Source organism: Lissotriton vulgaris, unplaced genomic scaffold, assembly GCF_964263255.1.
Source record: "Lissotriton vulgaris unplaced genomic scaffold, aLisVul1.2 SCAFFOLD_2125, whole genome shotgun sequence".
NCBI lineage: Eukaryota > Metazoa > Chordata > Amphibia > Caudata > Salamandridae > Lissotriton > Lissotriton vulgaris.
In genome coordinates, this window is record NW_028246696.1 from 286,291 (window position 1) to 307,336 (window position 21,046).

Genomic DNA, 21,046 nt, shown 5'->3' on the forward strand with positions numbered 1-21,046 from the left:
AATTAATTAGCATGGAATAGTATGAAAAATTGTTAGCACAAGCACCTTTGTTAAGTCTCTTGGGCACCTTGAATTACAACAGGGACTTGACAGACTTCCTAGGAGCTGGTGTGATGTGATCTATTTCTGAGGCTCAGTGGCGTAGTTAGGGGGGCTGTCCTCCCCAGGCGGCACGAGTTTTGGGGGCAGCCGCTATTATCTACGGCTATCGCAGAATCCCCTGCACCCCTCCCGCTCTTACATACAGCCACCGCAGGGACCACTAGGGGTGGCAATGTAATAAAAGTCTGGCTGTAGCCCTGTGTTGCTGGAAATTGAGGGGATACATCATTTGTCAAAGAAAAACAAAGATATTAAATTGTGTTCTATTTGTATGGACCCCATATTACAGCTTAATCTCAAACGAATTATGCCTTAATTTGAGAATCTTCAACTATGGACTTTCAGCTTTCTTTCTGCCTTTTTGGCGTCCCCAGCAATATTTCAGTATGAACAACAATCTCACCGTAGAAAAGTGAAAGCCCGGTATGTTGAGACTGAGAGGGGGATGTAGAGGGCAAGTGTGTTTCCGCATTAAACAAGGGGTGGTTGCTCTGCATGGACTAGTTCTAGTCTCTTGTTACTTTACTTCATGTTTTTTTTCTGTAATTAAGGCACATCTAATACTGAGATCACAAGTAACCAGTGATTCTGATGAAGAAAACAGTGGCATTCGGAAAAGGAAATTGTCCTTAGGAGAAAATGACGAGAAAGGTAACATTCTCATAATTTAGTTTACTACCTCATTGTTTTTGTGTTAACTGGGTAAAGTATATTTTATGTGTATGATATACATTTGCTTGGTAAGAGGTGCATTGATTCCACTTGCTAAGAAAGGGAGTGGACCACACTAGAGCAGGACCAGTAATTCAAACCACATTGACAAGGTCATAAGCACAGAAAGGTCAACCATGTTGAAGGCAGCGGACAGGTTTAGAAAGAATTGACCAGTAGAGGACCTTGTGCTTCGTAAAACTTTGAGCCTGGCCAGCAAGAAAGACTCAGTACTGTGCCTGAGAAGAAAGCATGCCTGAGACCAATGTACACATTCTGATATTTGAAGGAGACCAGAGAGCCAATGCACCGTATGTTGCCCGAAAATCTTACCAATAGCAGGAAGATGTGTGATTTGTTTATAGCCTGCAAGTTGCTAGGATCAAGGCTTACTCTTGTCAGGAGGGATGTGCCCTTTTACATAAGTTGGGCAAATGACCTTGTGACAGAGAGGTATTGTCAGTGTCTCGCAGTGGTAAAATAATGGCTGGGGCCAAGGCTCGGAGCACTGAGACCAAACGGATTGTTGGGAGACCTAGATTTTGCCAACTTCTAACTTTAATGTTGGATATCCATAGCCACCTCAAATGCAGTCGACTTCTTGGTTTGGGAGAATGAGCCAGTCATTATGGTAACATTTTCTCTACTGAAAAACAGAATCAAAATAATGCTAACAGAGAATGAGCTCCATAAATTGATTCTTCTTGTCTGTTGTCTTGCAAAAAATGCAGTGTCATAAAAAATATATTTCGCAGGGAATCAGAGAATTTTGAAAACTATGGATCATCATAGTGAAGGCACTCTTATAGCAGTATTATTTTCATCCATTTGAGCTACAAACAACATGTTTGTGAACAGGGCAAATTATGAGACTATAGCGGTAATTCCATATTTATGTTGCACATGCCGTAGCTACAGAAGTGCATAAATCCACTGGCCTTCACCGTTGCTTTATCAACAACTTATTCATGACAGAAATAAAAACCTAAGCATTCTCCCTTATTGACTGCACTTTAAAAACAGCTTTTTAAGCGAACTACCCAAAACAAACATGTTATATCAAAAATATGTAAGGGGTAATGTGTAATCTGATCCAATATTTCCATCTTTGGGTTCCATTTACAACCCCCCTGACCTCGGCCTTGTGGTTTATGATGTGACCAATTCCTTTGAATGATTTACAGCCCATTTAGTATTGCTAAAGTAATTTGCCTAAAATTGGCCTGAATGTAGAATTGTACTGAGACGTTTTAGAGGCATTACCAATTGAAAAGGTGCTGGCTGGACTTCAAGTGATACTTTTGTATATCTTGAAACGTAAAAATGCGTTTTGCTGATAACGTAAGCAATGTTGGATGAATATGCACTACATTTTGTAGATTCTTAGCATCTTTACCTACTTTTGGTATTTTGAAATTTGTTACGATTTTTTATATTATTTTAGTAGTAGTAGTGGTCGCAGTAGTAGTTAAATAGGTCAATCTGCGGTAAGCCAATTTAACCAATTGGTAATGGGAGCAGAAGTACTTTGCGATTGTTTAGAAGTGGTAAGGTGCACAGCATTTAAGTCTAGCAAAAATAGAACCAGGCAAAACATCTGGAGTGTCCCTGCAGAAATGAAAGATTTGCTACAGAAGGTTTGGGGTGAAAATAAATATCTTGATGCACCCTGTTTCTCCATGGGGATGATCCTGAAATTCCATGTTGTTTTGCTTCAGCAATCTTCAGGACTAGGTATCTGACAGTGAAAATAACAAGAAAGTGCTACACAGAAACCCAGTTACCACAGGATCAGGTCAGTTTTCCCCAATTAAAGTGAGTTCAGTGCTCTTCAGGCTTCCATCCCTCCCCATTAACTGGACATCAAGCAGAGGTCAACAGCTTCCTCAGAATAAACAGGGCCTTCTTGACACTGCAGCTTCCAAGAGCAAACAGAAATCTACAGAATGCCAATCAATTTCCTCAGGCAGGCATATTCAGACGAGAAAGAACATCATCTGGGTTTACCACATTTCAACTATAGAGGAAGTCATTTAACTGTGTCTGCTCTTGCTCCTGCTGTGTGTTCCAAAGAAGCCTTTGAACTGTCCCAATTACCCCAGACACATTGGCTAATGGTCATCTGCCCAAGACAAAGGAATGTCGTATGTTGTAGAATTGAGTACTAGCGAGGCTGACGTTTGGTATGCAGCCATTAGAGCCATGCAGACTGAATTTATGACTTCATTGGCTTGTTGGACCTTATCACCAGATGACAAAACAGAAGTCCAGCACTTGTCTAGAGTCGATGGATGTAGAGTCAATCTTCAGATTCTTCAACATTTGAGCACAGTACTTAAAAACAAATCAGTGTTGACCATGCCACAGAAGGGAAAGTACTAGACGTATGCCTAAGCATGTAGGGTGACTCTCAAAGAAAAACAATATTTGATGGATGAAATTGAAGGGTTTTATATCTCTGACAGTATTCCTTTCTATTTCTCTTTTAGCCACCTACTGAGTTGGGTAATAATAACACGTAGTATTTAAAAGCAATAGCATTTTGGGGATGTGTGCTGTATACATAATAATCCCTGCTACTGTTCAGGTGGACCTTTGTTGGTCAACGAAGATAACTGAGGAGCAATCATCTACATTATCAATGAATCATTAAAGACTTTACAATCAGAGAATTAGTTTGAGTTAAAGGGTTTTTATTTTCAAATCTTATAGTTTTTTAAATCTATTTATTCATTTGGCATTAATCTTTAGATTTCAGCATTAAAAGTTATTTAATTCACCAAATAGATATTTGATTATAAAATAGAACAAAATATGTGTTAACATCAGAGTCTGTATAGTAATAATACAACAAGTTTGTCCCATAAAGGAAACTCCCTATTCTAAATAAATTGGTACAATAAGAGAAACGGTGTCAGATCAGAAACCCAATGAAGAGTTCTGATGAGAGAGAGATCACATCCCAATAATAAAACATTTGCAAATCAGAATAGAAATTATTCTCAGCCATAAATCAGCAGATATATAGAATGTAGGCTAAATAGCCTCTAGAGTGGTCATAAAGATCAGACATGACTGTTAGTCAGAATGTTGGGCAAAGAAATTCCACTCTATTCTAGGAACACGCACTAATATAGGCATTCAAATTCTGTGTGGCAACTTTATTTTCTTTTGTCTTCATCATCCATCAATAGAATATCAGCAGACTTCCAGAAACAAGTTCACTCCCCATCCTCTCACCAGAGCATAATAGACTTTCAGACATTTGTCCATGAAAAGTTACAAGGTTATTTTCTTATGGTCCAAACTCCTCTTCCCATGAATCATTCTTCCTGTTGCTTCATCTCCTCCAGGTGAGAACCTTCCTATCAGTTGTCACATACAAGTGTCTACTCACTAACTAACAGTAGGCTTCTGACGTTGTGTCATCTGCAGCAAATAGAAAACCATCTTGCACATAAACTACTCAATGTGAAAAACAGGGCTTTCAATGTTGATGCATTATTTTTCCCTTTAACAAAGCATAGACAGTTAGGTTAACTTCATTCATCATTTTACGTGCAGGCCTACAATATTTAAGTATGGCTACCTACTACAAATTTTGTGTTTAGCATATGTTTTATTTAAACATCAGTTTGTGCTCTTTATTAATACGTGTTTTAATAGATAGAATTCACAGCGGCAGACCTCATCAGTGAAGTGCAACTTTAGTCGCTGTAGTACAGCATGGAAGACTTTGTCACTAATGGACGCCAGCAAGCTACAGGACCTGCTCTTGGGCATATCCCTACCACATAGAAAGTCTCATTAGGAGGGAAACAAAAAAACAAAGAAATCGAAATACTTAAATTGGGGAGAGGATGTGGCCTATACACAGTTCGAGTCTCAGCAACGTCGCTCAACATATTGTGATTCTCTGCAAATCACTTAATCTCCCCGTGCCTAGCAAAAAAATTAATATGTCTGTCTGTAATGAAACTGGTGTTCATGTAATGCACTCTGATACCTGATGTCTTTGGGTCGAGTTTGCGCTATACAAAACTCTACACACAAAAAATTATGAACCTCAGCCATTAGTAACTATCTTAGCCAGCATTCCATACCATAATTATATCACTCAGTGTGCAATTTTAGACAGGGACCAACCATATTCATATCAGTCATGGTCTTAACCTCAAACCACTAGCCCTGTTTCTTCTGAATGGGAATGCAAGCACCAATAGGTATTTCCAGTGTACAGATACAGACCCCTACCATCCATACCTCCTCCCCCTTTTCCTTTGACTTTCCTGAAAAACAAATATTTGAATAGGACTATTAGATATATAATTGTATGCAAGGCAATGGACCACAAATCTGATGTAACATGGAGCAACCGAGGCACAAATATGTGCTAAGACCAACTGGCCTCCTAAAAAGTCGAACCCTCCAAACGACCCATACACATCCATATTCCACTCCATACTCTTAATCACATTCTTTATACCACTGACACATTACGCCACACCTCACTTTAGAATATTGAGATACCACACTATTGCATACTTACTCTGTGGAGCTCTGTCCTACGTGGGTTCTTCCTTCTGTATGGCCATCTCCTATGGGACCTCCACCTGTTTGAGGTTATGGTATCAGCAGAAATCTGAAAAAGGGGGAAGTCCAGCCTTCTTTGTACAAGAATGCTGGTGATAGATTCTCCGTTTCCTGTGTCGCTTCACCTTGAATGACCCCTTGTCAGCAATGCCCATTGAGGTATTGAGGTATTGTAGGCCATTGTTGCACTATTCCTTTTCGACGAGGAATGCCTGGAAAGAGCTTATGGCCCATTACATAGTCTTCCACGGCACCATTTCATCACTCTGGTGTTCCTGCCAAACATTTCTTACTAAACTCCCCAATACCTACCATAAGCAGCCTTTCCCACATCAGGGCTGACAACCTTCCTACTGTTGGTTCCATGGCTCTCTTTGAGTAGTGACATTACCAGTTCTACTCCCCAGTTTGGTCCTGGTTATCCATCAGCAGCTCTTGCCAGTGGGTAATTCCACATTGGCCCAGCCCGTTAGTATCTCCTTGTGACTGTTCCTGCTCTCCATGATAATGCATGCAGGTGTCTCTCCGCTCTTGGTCATATGTGAGCTTCAGGTGGAATTCTCTGAGCTGCAGCTCATACTGGTGCTTCCACATCCTTACATTACCAAGTACCAATTTCAATTGATTGCTGTTTATGCTTTACAAATTTGATTCATTTCAAGGACTTTAAAAAATCCCTTAAAAATACAAAATCTTATCTCTAAATTACAAAACTGCGATATTTTTGTTTATTCAAGAATTCTTACCACATAGAAGATGGAATAACTCCACAAACTTAGGGGCTCTTTATGATCACGGGCAGATCGCCCACGCCGGGCCGGTGGTGCTCACCGCTGGCCCAGCGGTGGCGATCCGCCCACCCAATGCCCCATTTTCACCCCGCCATATTAGTATGTTAAAGTTGAGGATGCGCCCACCTCATTTGCCTAGGGGGACCGCAGCAACTTCGGTGGTCGTCCTGTGCTACGTTGCGGGGGCGAGCGAACTTTATCCACCCACCATCGTAATAGGCCCCTAAGATTGTTAAAAAAAAAAACAGGGTACAGCAGGTTTCATAATTAAATGAGACATAATTAGCATATCATCAAACATTAATTCCTTGTGTGGAAATAGTCAAAACAGTTAACATTATTTGGACGTAGAATTCATGAGGCTAGCTAGAGCTAGAAAGTGCAAACTTCATTCTTAAAATGGAACATAATAATGTCACCTAAAGTTAGTTAGATGTAGTACCATATTAGGAGGTTGATTCAGGGTGCAAAATAAACAATGTAAACACTGGCCTAGTTTACAGGGAGCATAAAGTGCATTGTGCTACCTAGAACTATCACACAAGCTTTATTCTTACATAGCAGCATAATAAGTGCCTCGTCTAAGAGTTGCTTCAATGTGCAAAAATGAGCGAGGTGAATACAAACTCCGTTCTTAGATTTGGGCATTCTTAAATTGCATGCTGTTACTAGCACGTAAAGTGCATTTTGTATTGTGGTGACTAAAACTGCCCTGCTGGCAACATTCTTCAATTGAGACTTAAAATCTTTACAAATCTATACGAATGCACATCTAATTTTTCCATTCAATCTTGTGCTATATAAAAAAGTGCCAGACTGGCATGTGCAAGCTTAAGTGGATTAGATAGGTTTATGCAGATGAGCAGTTTAACAGGCAGACCATGTGAAACCCTACACAATAGTCTGGATTTCATTGTAAATTTATTCCATGTTGTACTGATAGAGCGCGCAGGTCGCCCGACTCTTTATTTTACCAGATTTCATGCACTTGGGCCCATGACGTGTTTAAGACAGTACTTTTGTGAATCGGGCGAGTTTACCCACCACCATCAGTAATTCTATATGTTTTTCTTACCACTTTTACCAGAATACCTGACTTACCACAGGCACCTATTTTCCTGACGGATCAGGAGCTAGCAGTGGACAGGAGATAAAAATAACCAAAAACGTTATACATTTAATAGCACTTTATACCTTTTATAATGACCACAGACACCTGAAGGGTTTTAAAGATTTTATATAGTAAGTTTAAAATCAGAATGCCATGAGGATAAAACTAATACAGATTAGAATATCAATAATCAAGATTATAACTATAATGTAACTGTGAATGAGAGCAAGCACCATTGAGTGCGAGTGAAAAACTACTGGGTAAGGGTAACAGGGAACATGCTATTCAGTTTTCTGGCTTATACTAAGGTAGGTGAGTTTAAAACATTTTAGTCAGTGAATTGCTAAAGTCCTATAAGTGATTCAAACTGATCTTGGTCTAACTGCTAATTTAAGCATAGATCCTAAACATAAGTAAAATTAGATCACACTAATTAAGTAAACAGTTTCAATAATGTCCTACAGGTAGGGGAAAAATGGAACATAGCTAATAAACAGTTTTGTATGTAAGTCTTTTGGAGATGACAGAGAAAATACCATGGGCAAGGATGCTTTATTAAAAAGGAAGAGAAGGAAAGAGAATCGATAGACGGACACCCAAAATTATATTTACCAGGGGGGAATGAGGAGTAACCCTGGCCACGGGTCAGTTGGGGAAAGGCGAGGACAAGGACCCTCAAGGATTTAGGATGCCAGTAGGCGAGCAGGTACAGCTCAAGGACAGTCAGGACAGAATACCCCTCATGATTTGGATCAGGACTGGGCTCACCAAAGGGCACGACCAACACCTGCAGCTTCGGATGCAACGCCTGCGCTACTCCCTCTCTGCACGGAATCCGTCAGTAACCCCGATTGGGTTCTCGAATCTCCCAGCAAAGTGCTTCGCCAGCACTTAAAACTATTCCACCCCTTGGAGTTTGTGGAAATTACGGACAGAGTGCTCCGCAGCTCTCTGTATCAATCACCTATAGAGTTCGTAGGGTCGGTGACAGGTCAGCTACTCGGACAAGTCGGACAATTTCTCTAGCTAAAACTAGGCTAGTTATACTATTTTCGGGTCCCTAGACCACCCACAAATGTTGCAAGTGACAGGATCCCCAACTTAGGATTGGTCAGGAGAGGTGGTTAGGTCATTGTCACCACCTAAAATTCTGTGTTCCCATAGTTAATATTCAATTTTCTTACCCACCCCTTACATTCCAGTTCCCATGGCATGAGAAAGGTGTAAAACAATAGAACACACATAAACTATATACATTTGTATCCTTTTGGGTACAGCCGAAATCTTCTCCTGGTGCAGGGAAGACTTTCCCAGGCGCATCTCAGCTTCAGAAGCCAGCTGGCTTGGTTTTGCTTCTGCACAGTGCGGGTTTTCCCTCATCACGTGATTAGGGTAACATGGGTTTCAAAGATGGAGCGGCTCCCCACTCCCAGGCCCACAGATACGCGGTACATGAAAAGCAAGCGAAAACAAATTAGAAACACAGAAAAAATGAATACACTGTACACCATGATTAGGTACACTGCACCCCTTACTTTATAGTATCTATAGCATTAGGGTTTTAGGCAGAAATAGACAGTTGAGCAAAAGCGGCAGTAGCAAGCAGAGAGCATGTTAAAGACAAAGCGGCCATATTAGCAATACTGCGCATGAGCGAAAAATCCCTCCAGAACTACGAGTGCGTCACATCACATGGGTATGACCGACGCATGCGCAGACTGGATTTCTGCGAAGCAGCGATTCTGTAGTATGCAAGCCTCATTAGGATTAATAGACACATAGGCAAGCATCTCTGGGACACCCGCGTGTAGTGTGAAAGTGCAATATTAATGACAAACAGGTTGATTAATAACATTATAGATTAGGCGAGGTTCTTGAATGGGAGCAAGTCACTTTACGTGCGAATCCTTGCTCCATCAGTACTACATAATACTAATGACCTCATATCATGCTGAATCTGTGGTGCAGTAAACTAGTTTAGTGTTTCATCTTCTAATCTGATCTTAACTGGACCGGACTGCACCTATGTAAATTAGTTACGTTTAAATGAATAAAGCTATACTACAATGAATGCGAGTGGAAGTGCCATAAAATATTTAAGAATTATAGTTTGCCCCTGGTGGACGGCCCTCATTATATATCCAACCTCTCGTAGGAGCCTTCCAGTTTCCACGAAATCTGCCAAACTGTGCTAAGTCCTTTTCAGTCACAGAGGTGTAAAAGAGCAATAGTGCCTTCTTACATGTCCTTGTCCCATGCTGCGCAAAGTTTGACCTTAAGTACCTTCGTCTCTGTTGTATTAAGCTTACACATCAGCATACAATGTGGGCAACCGATTCGGAGTGGTATTGGCACAGCCTACATTGCTCCTGTCCCTGAGCCCAGTTTTTCCGGTGTGCCCTATATTGCCTTATGGGCGTCGTTAGGCGCCTACCTACTAAAATACTTCTGAATGCGTATTTTCCAATAACTGCTCTCAGGTAAGGTTGACAGAAGTATGCATCATGGGATGCTGCAAGCTCCTCCGCACCTCTGATGCCTCTTACTTGGTTTATGTCCAATCCCTCGAAACCTTCCTGGTGTGTATCTTTAGTTTATTCTTTAGTTGTGCTTTAGTGATTGGGGAAGCTAACAAAAGCACTGGGTCCATAATTAACGATAATCTGACTGTGACCAGGTACTTCGCCCAAGCGCTTTTCTTGGCTGAAAACATTGCCTCGAGGGCACCCCGCAAAGACTCAGGATCTGTCCAGCTCACCTGTAGATAGAATCTGATTATGTCTTTTTTGCACACTATATCCATGCTTACTAGGTTGAATTTCAACTTTCAACCAGATTAGGATGCACCGAGTGCTGTTTGGCATGCCAAATATTTTCTTATACGAGGATGTGTGGCAGTGCTTTAATGTCTCATGTAACCTTCCTGGGTAAGCAAGGTAGCCAACTTGTATTATAGGTACAAGTTTGGCCCCTATAACTCTTTGAATTGCCTCAGCAAAGTGACTGTTTAGTTTATGATATAGCTTTGATAGCGCATACATAGTTTGTGCTGCTTTTCCTGCTAATGCCTTTGCCTGCAATCCATCAGCCAAACTCCAAGATAATTGTATTTGGAGGCCGTATCTATTTTTAGTGGGTTGAGTTGCCATTTGAGCTGGCATTTTTTGGTACTTTGGCCGAAGGCCAGGACTTTTGTTTTCCCAGCATTCACCTGGAGAGTTCATGTGTTTGCAACACAGAAAAGGTGGCAGCTTATGTGTTGTATATGTATAATATAGCTAGGGCCCTCCTCATTCCGATGCGAGTCTAATCCATCAGGACCAAGTTGTCCTCATATTGTATTATTGGGAGTTGCGTCCGGCCTTGTGTCGGTGGGAATGTTTTGCCTTTCAATGGTTCTTCCCCAAGATCTGCTGTGTACAAATTGAATAAAGTCGGGCAAGTACACATTCCTTCTTTAGTCCTCTGTTGGAGAGAATCCATGCCGTGGCGTGTGATTGTGTTATGTTGATCCTCACCCAAGTACACGAGTAAAGTGCTACTATTGCTGCAAGCAGTTGTCTCGGTATGCCCCATCCTGCCAATTTTCTACACAGGATGTTACGGTCAATGCTGTCAAATGTTGCACTATAGTCAACAAAGCAAGTATACAAAGGAGGAGTATTTATATCTTGGGCTTTGGAACTCAGCTAAGTGAGGGCGATAATATTGTCCATAGTTGAGGCATTGGGTCTACACCTTGTCTGGAAGGTCGGAATGATTTTATTATCAATTATCCATTGTTCTAATTCTTGTAGAATCACTTTGGAAAATGTTTTACCATACACATCTAATAGGGCAATTAGCCTGTAGTTTTCAGGTCGAGTGGGATCTCCCTTTTTATGTATTGGGTAGAGGATCCAGCCCCTCTCTGATTCCGTAATAACGGATGTGGCAAGGCATTTGTTAAACAGATTGAGCATCCATGGAGCCGAAAACGCTCAATCTTCTTTAAAAATGATCCCTGGTTGGCTATTGGGTACTGGTCTTCTGCTGTTTTTCTGTATCTTCAATATCTCCTCACTGGTTACTATTATTTGACTATGCTTCATTTTCTTCTAAGGAGTTCTTCCGCTAGACAGTATGGAACAACTGTGTTTTGTCAAAGTCTACATGTTGTTTTTCCACATGCGTCTCCCATGCAGAGGCCAATACTACTTTCTCCTTGCTGTATGGCGTGGTTGCAAGGCCATTTACGTATTCCCAGAATTCTCTAGACTTGCTGGGCAATAATATATATATATATATGCAGCCATTGTTCCTGGGTTTCTTGTGGCTTCAGACTCCATTCAATTTTTTTGTGTTGTTTTTTGGTATCTTTCAATTTGCGTTCTGTGGCAATGGTCCTTTCATTTCTATATTGTTCTCCTGCACATCGATACCTCCTTTTGCTCTCTAGGATCTTCTGTATTCCAGGGAATCAAGGTCACCAACCTCTTATGGGCACAGATTGACATTTTCTTCGGTTTTGTTGTTTTAATGACACATGGAGTTTCTCTAGCAATGATGACCAATGCACTGCCATATTTGTTTCGTGTTCCCATGACCAGGTTGTGTGGGTTTGTTTCTAGCCTTCAAAGTTGATCATGTTGGTTGGGCGTCATTTGATTTTTTTGGTCAGCGGGCCCACATTTGCTTCAGACTTGTAACCAGCTGGATTGTAATTATTGCGGACCTTTGCACCTATGTTGACGTCTATGGTGATCAGATTGTGGTCACATTTGTTCCTTCGATGTACTTGGTAGCTTGTGCACCTTTTTAATAGCTCCTTGCTTAGGAAGATGTAGTCCAAGGTTGGTACGTCTTTATAAGTGTAGATCGTGGCGCCCTCTATGGGCCCACCTGGGGCGCCAACCCAAGATCAAATTTATTGATTCATGCTTCTAGAATCATTCTTTGTTGGCCTCCTTGTGTTGTTTCGAATTGGTTTAATTTTCGGGTGTTGAAGTCTCCAGCCATTATACAAACTGAAATTGTATACTGTAAAGTTACAACTGAATATATGTTTGTTCGTAACAAAATGAAGGATTCAGGACAGAGGCTAAGTCATGGTTACTTTTATACAATACCCAGGTACGTATTTTCGATTCCACCACACACCATTTCCACCTACTGCTAGGAAGGTTTATCTGCTTCTCATAAATACGGAGGCCAGATGTGCCAAGTCCGAAGCCAAGAGCGAAAGGTTTGCCAAAGTGTAACTGCAAAATCGACCATATATTACAGACTTTGCCTCAAATTGGCCTGGTTGCTGTTCCAATGACCAGATTAGAACTGGCTAAATTGGAACAAACAAACAGTGTTTCGTAGAACTATAATACAGATTGACCCTAAAATAGTTGTTATCCTATGAATGAGGTATATGGGCAATACATACAGCATTAAAGTGTAAGAAACATACTTCTATGTATCCAACCATCACTTCACGGGAAAAAAATCTCTAAAGATGCATTCAAGAGGTTGCAAGCACTATGAGCACCATCAAACCACAAATCTTTAATACATTTTCTGGTAAAGTTTCTTAAGTATATTCTTCGGTACCGATGTGTAAATACTATTAATTAGAAGTATGCTACTGCGATACATGAACAGTATAAAATTACAATTTTGCTATGAATAGAATACGTTTTTAAAACTGTTTTAAAAAGCCATCAAACAGGTTAATTAATTATGCAGTGAAATAGAACCTAGATTTAAAGGTCTCTTTAGGCTAAAGCTATAGTTTTGCTAATTTTTCCAAATGTAAACGCAACAAGGTAAAAGCTACGGTTCATTAATAACAACAGCTCTACGCACATTAACAGTAATGCTATGCATTAATTAGTGAAAGGAATATACATTGTATAATATTATGATTAAAATAAATGATCGGATTGTCTTTCAGCGAAGTTTACAGTGCCCTCGTCCTTCCTTAGAAGGACACAATTACAGGATGACTGAAATAATTATATTTCGAATGCCATATGACCTCCATGGAGTCCATGCAGATATGCAGACTGTAATACTCTTATTATTGCAGTTGTTGACTTGACGAGGATGACATGACTACTCTTTCTATTATGCTTGTTTGACGTGTTTGTGGGGTCCTAGCAAACATTTTGCAGGGCCCATTCTGGTCTGTAATCCTATGAGTGGTTTGGCTTGACAGTCAGATGGTGCCGCAGAGTAGCTGAGCTCAAAAATGCCCCCTCAGCTACTGCTCGACTACTCTAGGCCTGCAATGCCTCACACACGCTGCAGACGCTGACAGGCTCCAGAAATTGACTGTGACACAGGGGCCAACTCTTGTTTCCGCACGTCCTCCTTTGAGGTGCAAGTCACCAGGGCCAAATTAAAGCAGTGCTGCACAACTCAACTGGCTCACTGTAAAACCACTGTATGACCACTGTTCAGCTTGGACTGCTTGAGGTGCGGTGGCCGACCTTTTTCTTAAGGCAGTCAGTGCAGTCCTGACCTATTCCCCGTGCATTTGGGGCTGTGACGTGGCTTTACTTGTCATGCACTGTACCAAGGAGGATCTTCAGCCATATCTGAGGCCTACTCCTTGGGCTGATTGCTTTTGGTCTGCCTCTCCCTGTGATCTATCTGGAAGGCCTCTGCTGGGGACAGAGCTCACACTTGGAGGAGTGAGAGGAGCTCACCCACACTGATTGCTTTCCTTCTCGCTCTGCACTTCAGACTTACCTCAAGGGCCCCTAGTGCCCCTTTGAGCCAGGGAGTCCGCCTCCTGCCTGAGTTTCAGGAGTGATGTCCCAATAAGAAACTTAGTGGGTAAGATGGCTGATCGCGGCTTGGTCTGGCTGGTTGCTGGGCCACATACAGATGCATCTGATGGTGCTGGGGTGTTAGACCGCCTTCTCTTCTACTTACTTACCCATTTTTGGTCCAGCAATCTGGCAGACCTCTACGGACCTTCTTGCACTGCTGCACAACCCAGTAGCCGGCTGAGTGCCAGACAGCAGCCGGAACAGTGTCCACGTTCCCCATGGGGCTCGGCACCACGAGGAGAATGCCATTTCTGCCCTGTGGCCGCAGGTCTCTCAGCAGCATTGCCGCAGAGCATTGAGTCTTGTTATTACAGGGCTAGTGGAGAAGACTTCTTGCCTATGCCCAGTACTTTGTTTCATCAGCAGGCTCCAGGAGGGTCGCCCTCCAATTTGCTACATTGCTGTTACTTTGTATAGAACACTGGCTCTCAGTGGAACAGTCTGCTGGTAACTTCTGTGTGGCTGAAAATTTGTTGACATCTTTGACTGCTCTCATTTGCTATACATTGGCGGGGATGCTGACTGATGAAGCGCAGCTACTAAAATTCTTTATAAATATTGTCATAATCCACTATCACACTTACACTTACCAATCAATACCAGGCCCATAAGAAATCATGAGGTGAATAGATCAAATATGTTTGTTTAAGACATTCACAATAAACAAGACCAGCTTGTCATTTTAAAAGTTTATTAAAACATATTCAAGAAAACTTAGGTTTGGAACTTTATTAAGCAAGCATTAGGAAAAGTCATAAGTAAGTTTTATTCAGCATTTTATAAAGAGAGCTTAATTCAAGAAAATATTATTCATTAGCAGAAATAAGTGAAAAAGAGCATTTCCAAAACCTAACTAACTCTCTGTCTCTACCCTCATCGCCTGAAAACAAAATCTTAAAAAGTTACTTTCCTTACGTGTAATCATCGGACAGCAGAACACGTCCTTCTGGAATCAAGAGTGTAAGCCAAAAGTTTGCAGCTAAAGCCTATTCTTATACCCTAAATTAAGCTGAGCTAACTATTTTTTTCACATTCCATTAGCTGAATTCTGGCTCTCCATTGGCTAAACCACCTCACGCCACAGTAAACTTTGACATCTTCCACCACGAGATCAGGCTTTACACAGAGCCATTGTTCATGCACAGAATCCTGGCGACAGTTCCTTAGTCTGCTACATTTTGTAGCAAAAATGTTCAAGCAATACAAAATCTTGTCACGTCTCTTCCTTTCAACCTTGAGCCTGACCGTTCTGAGCTTTCCGTGGCACACCCAAACCCACTCCACAGAGTTGACTTTAGCAGTTCATTTTCTAGTGATTTCAGAATAAAAGTTTATCATCCACTTCAAAATATGGGTTTCTCATGTGGCTTTCAACATCAGCAGGCCTTTTCTGCGCCACTTCTGATTGCGTCACTGCGCCACTTTTAACTTGCGTCACTTTCCAGAAAAACTATAATTAAACAAACACAAAAGAATAATTAATTCAGGTAAAACAAACCCTTCTGTACCACCCAGCACTTGCTAATTATTAATTAACCCACTAATAAAAGACATTTAGCAAAAGCAAACAAATAAAGCAGCACATAAAATATCTACCATTCTTCATGTAATCCAGCTTTATGTTTCTGAAAGAGTAAAAAGATGATTAAATGATACACAGACAGACAAACACAACATAGGACATACATGTAAGCACATATAAAAGCACATGCCATGAATGATCAGCTGCATATTAATAGTGACAAAGACAATAGGACAGACATACCAAACAAGACAATATTAATCATGTGTTACAAAACAGACTTGCAAATGCAACAAGAGCACATGTAAATAGTTTCCCGCGTGTTCATGTGTGGTGCAAACTTAATCGAGGTTGTGTTAATTAAACAAATCATGCAAACACTCATTAATATATTATTTCAAATTATGAGAGTATGACATCACGAGCTAGAATAAAATATTTTCTAAAGCTCGCTCTATCAACTCCCTCATCTGGTGATTTCAAAATCACCAAACAACACCCAAAAATTTTAATTAAAAATTTTATCTATTGAACATGTTTCAGGCTTACTCTAGATTAGTATTTAAGCTCTAATTTCATCTATCTCATAATTAGTATTGAGTCTTACATCTTACTAATTCTGTATCCTTTACCCTTTCTTTATTCAGCTAAGTTGAATCCTTTCCACCTTTGAATCCCCAACCCCCAATGAATTTATAAAAACTAAGTTTTAAATTGCATATCTACATTTTGAATTGCACCAACAAAACAAATATCAATCTGAGTAGTATAAAACAAAACAAAAAACTAAAAGTAAATTTTTGAAAATTTTTGAAAAATTAGTACATAGTATATACCCCCTCTTTTTTTTTTCAAATTCTAAACATGTTTTCTTCGACCTTGCGTCTTACATAAAAGTGTTTCCAGCTAACACAATTTCTTCAACCTTGTGTCACCCTGACATAATTTCTTCAGCCTTATGCCAAAAATAAACCTCAACTTAAAGAAAACTAAACCTAGTCATTGTCACCATTTTGACTGTTACTGCGCTCCTCAACTATTGGAGTGATAGTTATGTAGGCCCATTCTGGAGACTTGTATTTTACATTTGGTCTCAATGGTTTTTTTTTGCTTTTCCTTGTAATCATTTCAATTTTCTCTTCAGCTTGCTCTTTTTTGTCTGAACCACTCTTCTGACTTGACACTTCATATTTGAATTTTAAATCTTTAGGCCAGACATCACCTTTTCTCAAGAGTTTCTTCTTAGGTTTGCTTTCTTTACATTCAGCTTTCCAAGCCCTTTTTCTGAATTTTCTTATTTCAAACTCTTCATCACTCTCATCTGTATTTGTTTCTGAGACTTCAAATCTGTACCAAGGAACTTCTTTACTCAGCAGCTTCACTCCATTAGGAACATCATCCTTACAGCTGGTACTTGGTAATTCTTCCTCTTTTTCAGGGATCACCTTCAGCTTCCCAGTTTCAGGATTCTTATTCCCGCACACAGAGCTACTCTTCTGTTTCTCAATACTCTCCTGGACTTTATTATCTTGTTGCTCAGAATTTTCTGCTTCTGAATCTTCTTCTTTTTCTTGATATTCTTTTTCTAGCATATTTTTATCATTTTCTGAATCTAGAATTACAATCTCTAGATCTTCTTCATTCAATGTTTCATTCACATTGACATCATCATCCAGATGTCGACCACCTTGTCGATCTTCAATATCTGGATTTTTGACATCATCATCCAGATGTCGACCACCTTGTCGATCTTCAAGATCTGGATTTTCTACAGAACTTTCTTTTTCAGAGTCTGAATCCGTTGTAGTGTCTTCACTGTCTTAATCAGTGTTATCAGGTTCAGGTACACAAAGGGTATTACTGATATGCATCCATCCAGTATCTGTTGTCACCTGAATTGCTTTCTGCCACCTGGGTACTAGACAGTTTCTCCTCCGATGAACCTCTGGTTCTGACCAAGTCTCTTGGCAATAAATCATGAGCCTGCTCATTTTCCACATCTGTTCCCAACTGATGGAATACAGAAACTGTATTATTTTTTCTTGTTGGAAAAGCTTCTACCCATTTTGAAAATAAACAAATGATGACTAGGACATATCTCAGTTTGTTATGTTGGGGCAACTCAAAAAGATCTGTTTGAATATTTGTAAATGAACCACCCACCCGGCCTATGGTTCCCAAATTCTCACATGTCTTTTGATCTGGATTGTTTTTTTGGCATGTCAGATATGTTTCTCTGAACAGTTGAATTATTGTGTCTCTTGCTAAATGACCTGGACCATGGTACATCTGTGCCATGTCAGCAATTATGCAATTGGGCATAACAGGTCTGTCATCTCAGTAAAACCAAATTTCATCCTCCTCTTGCTGTCTGAAACCTTCTTTGAACCATGTGTTTTTCTCCTCATCATATGCCTCATCTTGTAATTGTTTTAATTCTTGCCATGTCTGAATTGCAAATATTAGTATGAGGATGCTTGAAACATGTTCATTGAATTTTTCCCCTTTGATTGCAACCCACTCCTGAGCACTAAATGTAACAATGGTACCTGCGTGCTCATTACCTTTTGAGACATGATCATTTTTCTCTCCATTTGCAGCACATTTTATCACTGCTATTTTATCAAGAAGCTCAATTTCTTTGTTGAAGTCTGACTTGCCCTGAACGGGAGCTTCACTCAAACTCTTTTTAAATTGCTCAATTGCTTCAAGTTTAATTTCTGTCAGGACAATTGGGTCTTTTATATCTGCTTTTGTCAGTCTCTGCAATGGTTTTGCAAACACTGAGAACACACAAATCCATTGGCAACAGTATGCAACCATGCCTAGGAGCATTCTTACCTGTTTTTGCGTCTTTGGGAATTCCATTGCCTGAATCATTTTAATTCTCTCAATAGTTACCTGACTAAGAATTTTCTCTTGGAACCTGTAAACAAAAATCATTTGACACTCTGGGTGCATTGGAACCCAATACCATTCAGTATCATATGGTATCTGATAAAGGATCTCTACTGGTTTGGGTACAATAGGACAACAAGGTATAATTATCTCATTAACCTTTCTCAGGTCCTGTACTATTCTGTACGTTTCATCTGGTGAGTTATAAAGACTGTTTTCAATCTCTTTTAGGACACCCTGCCTAACGAATTTTTCAATAACAGGAATAACTCCTTCAATTGTTTTTGACTTCATCTTGCACTGTGGAACATTAGGAAATGAGTTTCCCTGCTTGTTTGCAATTTTAACTGGATCAGGTCTGTTTTCCTTGTCTCCACTGAATCCTGTATCTGTATTGTATTTCTGCTCATTAACATGATTTAAAAATGGCGGCGGAAGTATCTCATTCTGCTGAATCACCACCTGTCGCTGAATTTGTAGCTGTTCATTCAGTAACTGTTGCTGCTTATTTATCTCATTCTGCATCTGTGAATTTTTACACTCTCCTACAAAAGCTAAAGTCACTTTTTCCTTCTCTTTTTTCTTTGTCCATTTTGTTTTCCATTTATTCAGACTACCCCTTTTTCTCAAAGCCCAAATTAAATCTTTTATATGGGCAGAGGCAAACCTTCCTGTATTGTTCAAGCCTTCAATGTCCTCATCATCCTGCAATCTTTTTAATCTGTCTGTACTGATTGTATTATCCAGTAATTTGTACTCACCAGGTTGTGTCAGGTCAATCAGGTCAACGTCAAAGTTTTCACTAGGTAAAGCTAGAGTCATCACTCTCTCTTGCTGAGTTGCAATCATTACTAACTTATTTTCAGGTACATTAGAATAAAGTTTTTCAGCAAACTTTTGAATTTCACAATTCAATGGGACCATTAAAGCTTTGGGACTATTTTCATCTTTTCTAAGCACTGGGGGAACAGGTTCAATTGTCACAGGAACTGTCACTGCTTCCATGTCTGACGTTAACTGCTCCATTAAATCATTTGTAGAACTTACATGATCAGGAATATTAATTCCAGAAGTACTAAGCATCTCATTATACCTACCTGTTGTGACACCTTGAGAAGAGGTATGGAAAGGGACTCTATTAATTTGAACTGGGACTCTTGGCGACACATTAATCTGCTCTGGGCGTTTGCTTGAATTTCTATCCTGATCTGTATTTACAACATCATTTTTACAATGATCAATTAATCCTTCTCTGTCAGGTTCATTATTTACATTTGCTAATTCAGAAATTGGATTTTCATTAAAAATTATTTCTTTTGTGGTAGGATCTGTATTTTTATTATGCTTACTAGTTACTTCATTACTCACCTGTGTATTCAGTAATTTGCTCTCACATGTAGCAACAACCCTTTTAACCTGTTTGAAAATATTTTCCATTTTCCGATAGCAGAAAAACATTTTCTTCGTCTTTGAATAATAATTATCCATGTTTTAAAATACTCACCTTTAATAATAATTAATCTCAATTAGTAAATGCGTTCACTCAATTGGCCTAATAGCGTTCGCTGATCAATTAATTAATTAATTTGACAAGGTCAGGTGAAGTAAAACTTTATAACCTTATTAATTTAATATAACTCCTAATTTACCTGTATCTTTTATTTTTAATAAACCTGGAAAGAAATATGTATTTATAAAACAGCAATATATAAAAATATTTCTTTTGCAACAACAAAACACCTAAATGTTATTGGTATGTTTAAATGTATTTTATTTGCCCTTACACACCTTTCTGCATCATCAGCTGTGGAAAAGAAAACTTGATGTGTTTGCCTTTAATTTAAATATAATGTATTGCTGCCACCTTGAACACAGCGCAACTTTCCTAATTACACCAGTAATTACAGTAACTAGCAAAATGCTTAATACTATAATTTTATTTGCAACTTTAATAACAAACTGCTAATTATTTGCTTTTTATTTAAAATTGTAATAATTAATATTACTAATGTCCTTGCTATAGTTGTGTTTTTCACTAACTATTTTACATAATTTCCACTTCCAAATGTTGTATTAAATATTAAAAACGATTTAATATTAAAATTAAAACTCTGGGCATTACTAGCGTTAAAAAAAATAAAACACTCTGCAGTAAACAATGTTTATTTATTATATTCAATGCTTGGGCCAATTAGCGTGTGGCTGCCACAACTCTCAGCCAACTATAATGCCTGTCAGAGCCTCAACCAATCCAGCTCCTCTATGACACTGACACTGCAGATCAGAGCACCACAGCTCAGCTCAGCGTGTCACACAGTGGGAATCCAAGCCTGCCTTTTACTTCGGAAATCAGCAAGAACAGCACAAGCAATATTTGCAAAGAGAACAAACAACCTCAAGGCTCACGAAGCCTCAACCAATGAGGTCGCGGCCCTTGTGTGACACTACGCGTCAACAACCAATCCAATCAGGACACAGCTTACTCTACTTAAGGAATAATAAATTAATCCTC

General features: G+C 39.6%; 1 protein-coding gene across 1 annotated transcript in view; it reads left to right on the forward strand.

Annotated features, from left to right (window-relative positions):
* Positions 1-21,046, forward strand: part of LOC147665788 (voltage-gated inwardly rectifying potassium channel KCNH7-like) — a gene marked incomplete at its 5' end in the record, with an annotated part of 344,861 nt that overhangs the window by 205,782 nt on the left and 118,033 nt on the right. Inside the window, one exon of the mRNA XM_086949481.1 lies at positions 654-753. Within this exon, the coding sequence (XP_086805607.1) occupies positions 654-753 (100 nt within the window). The remainder of the gene's footprint in view (positions 1-653; positions 754-21,046) is intronic.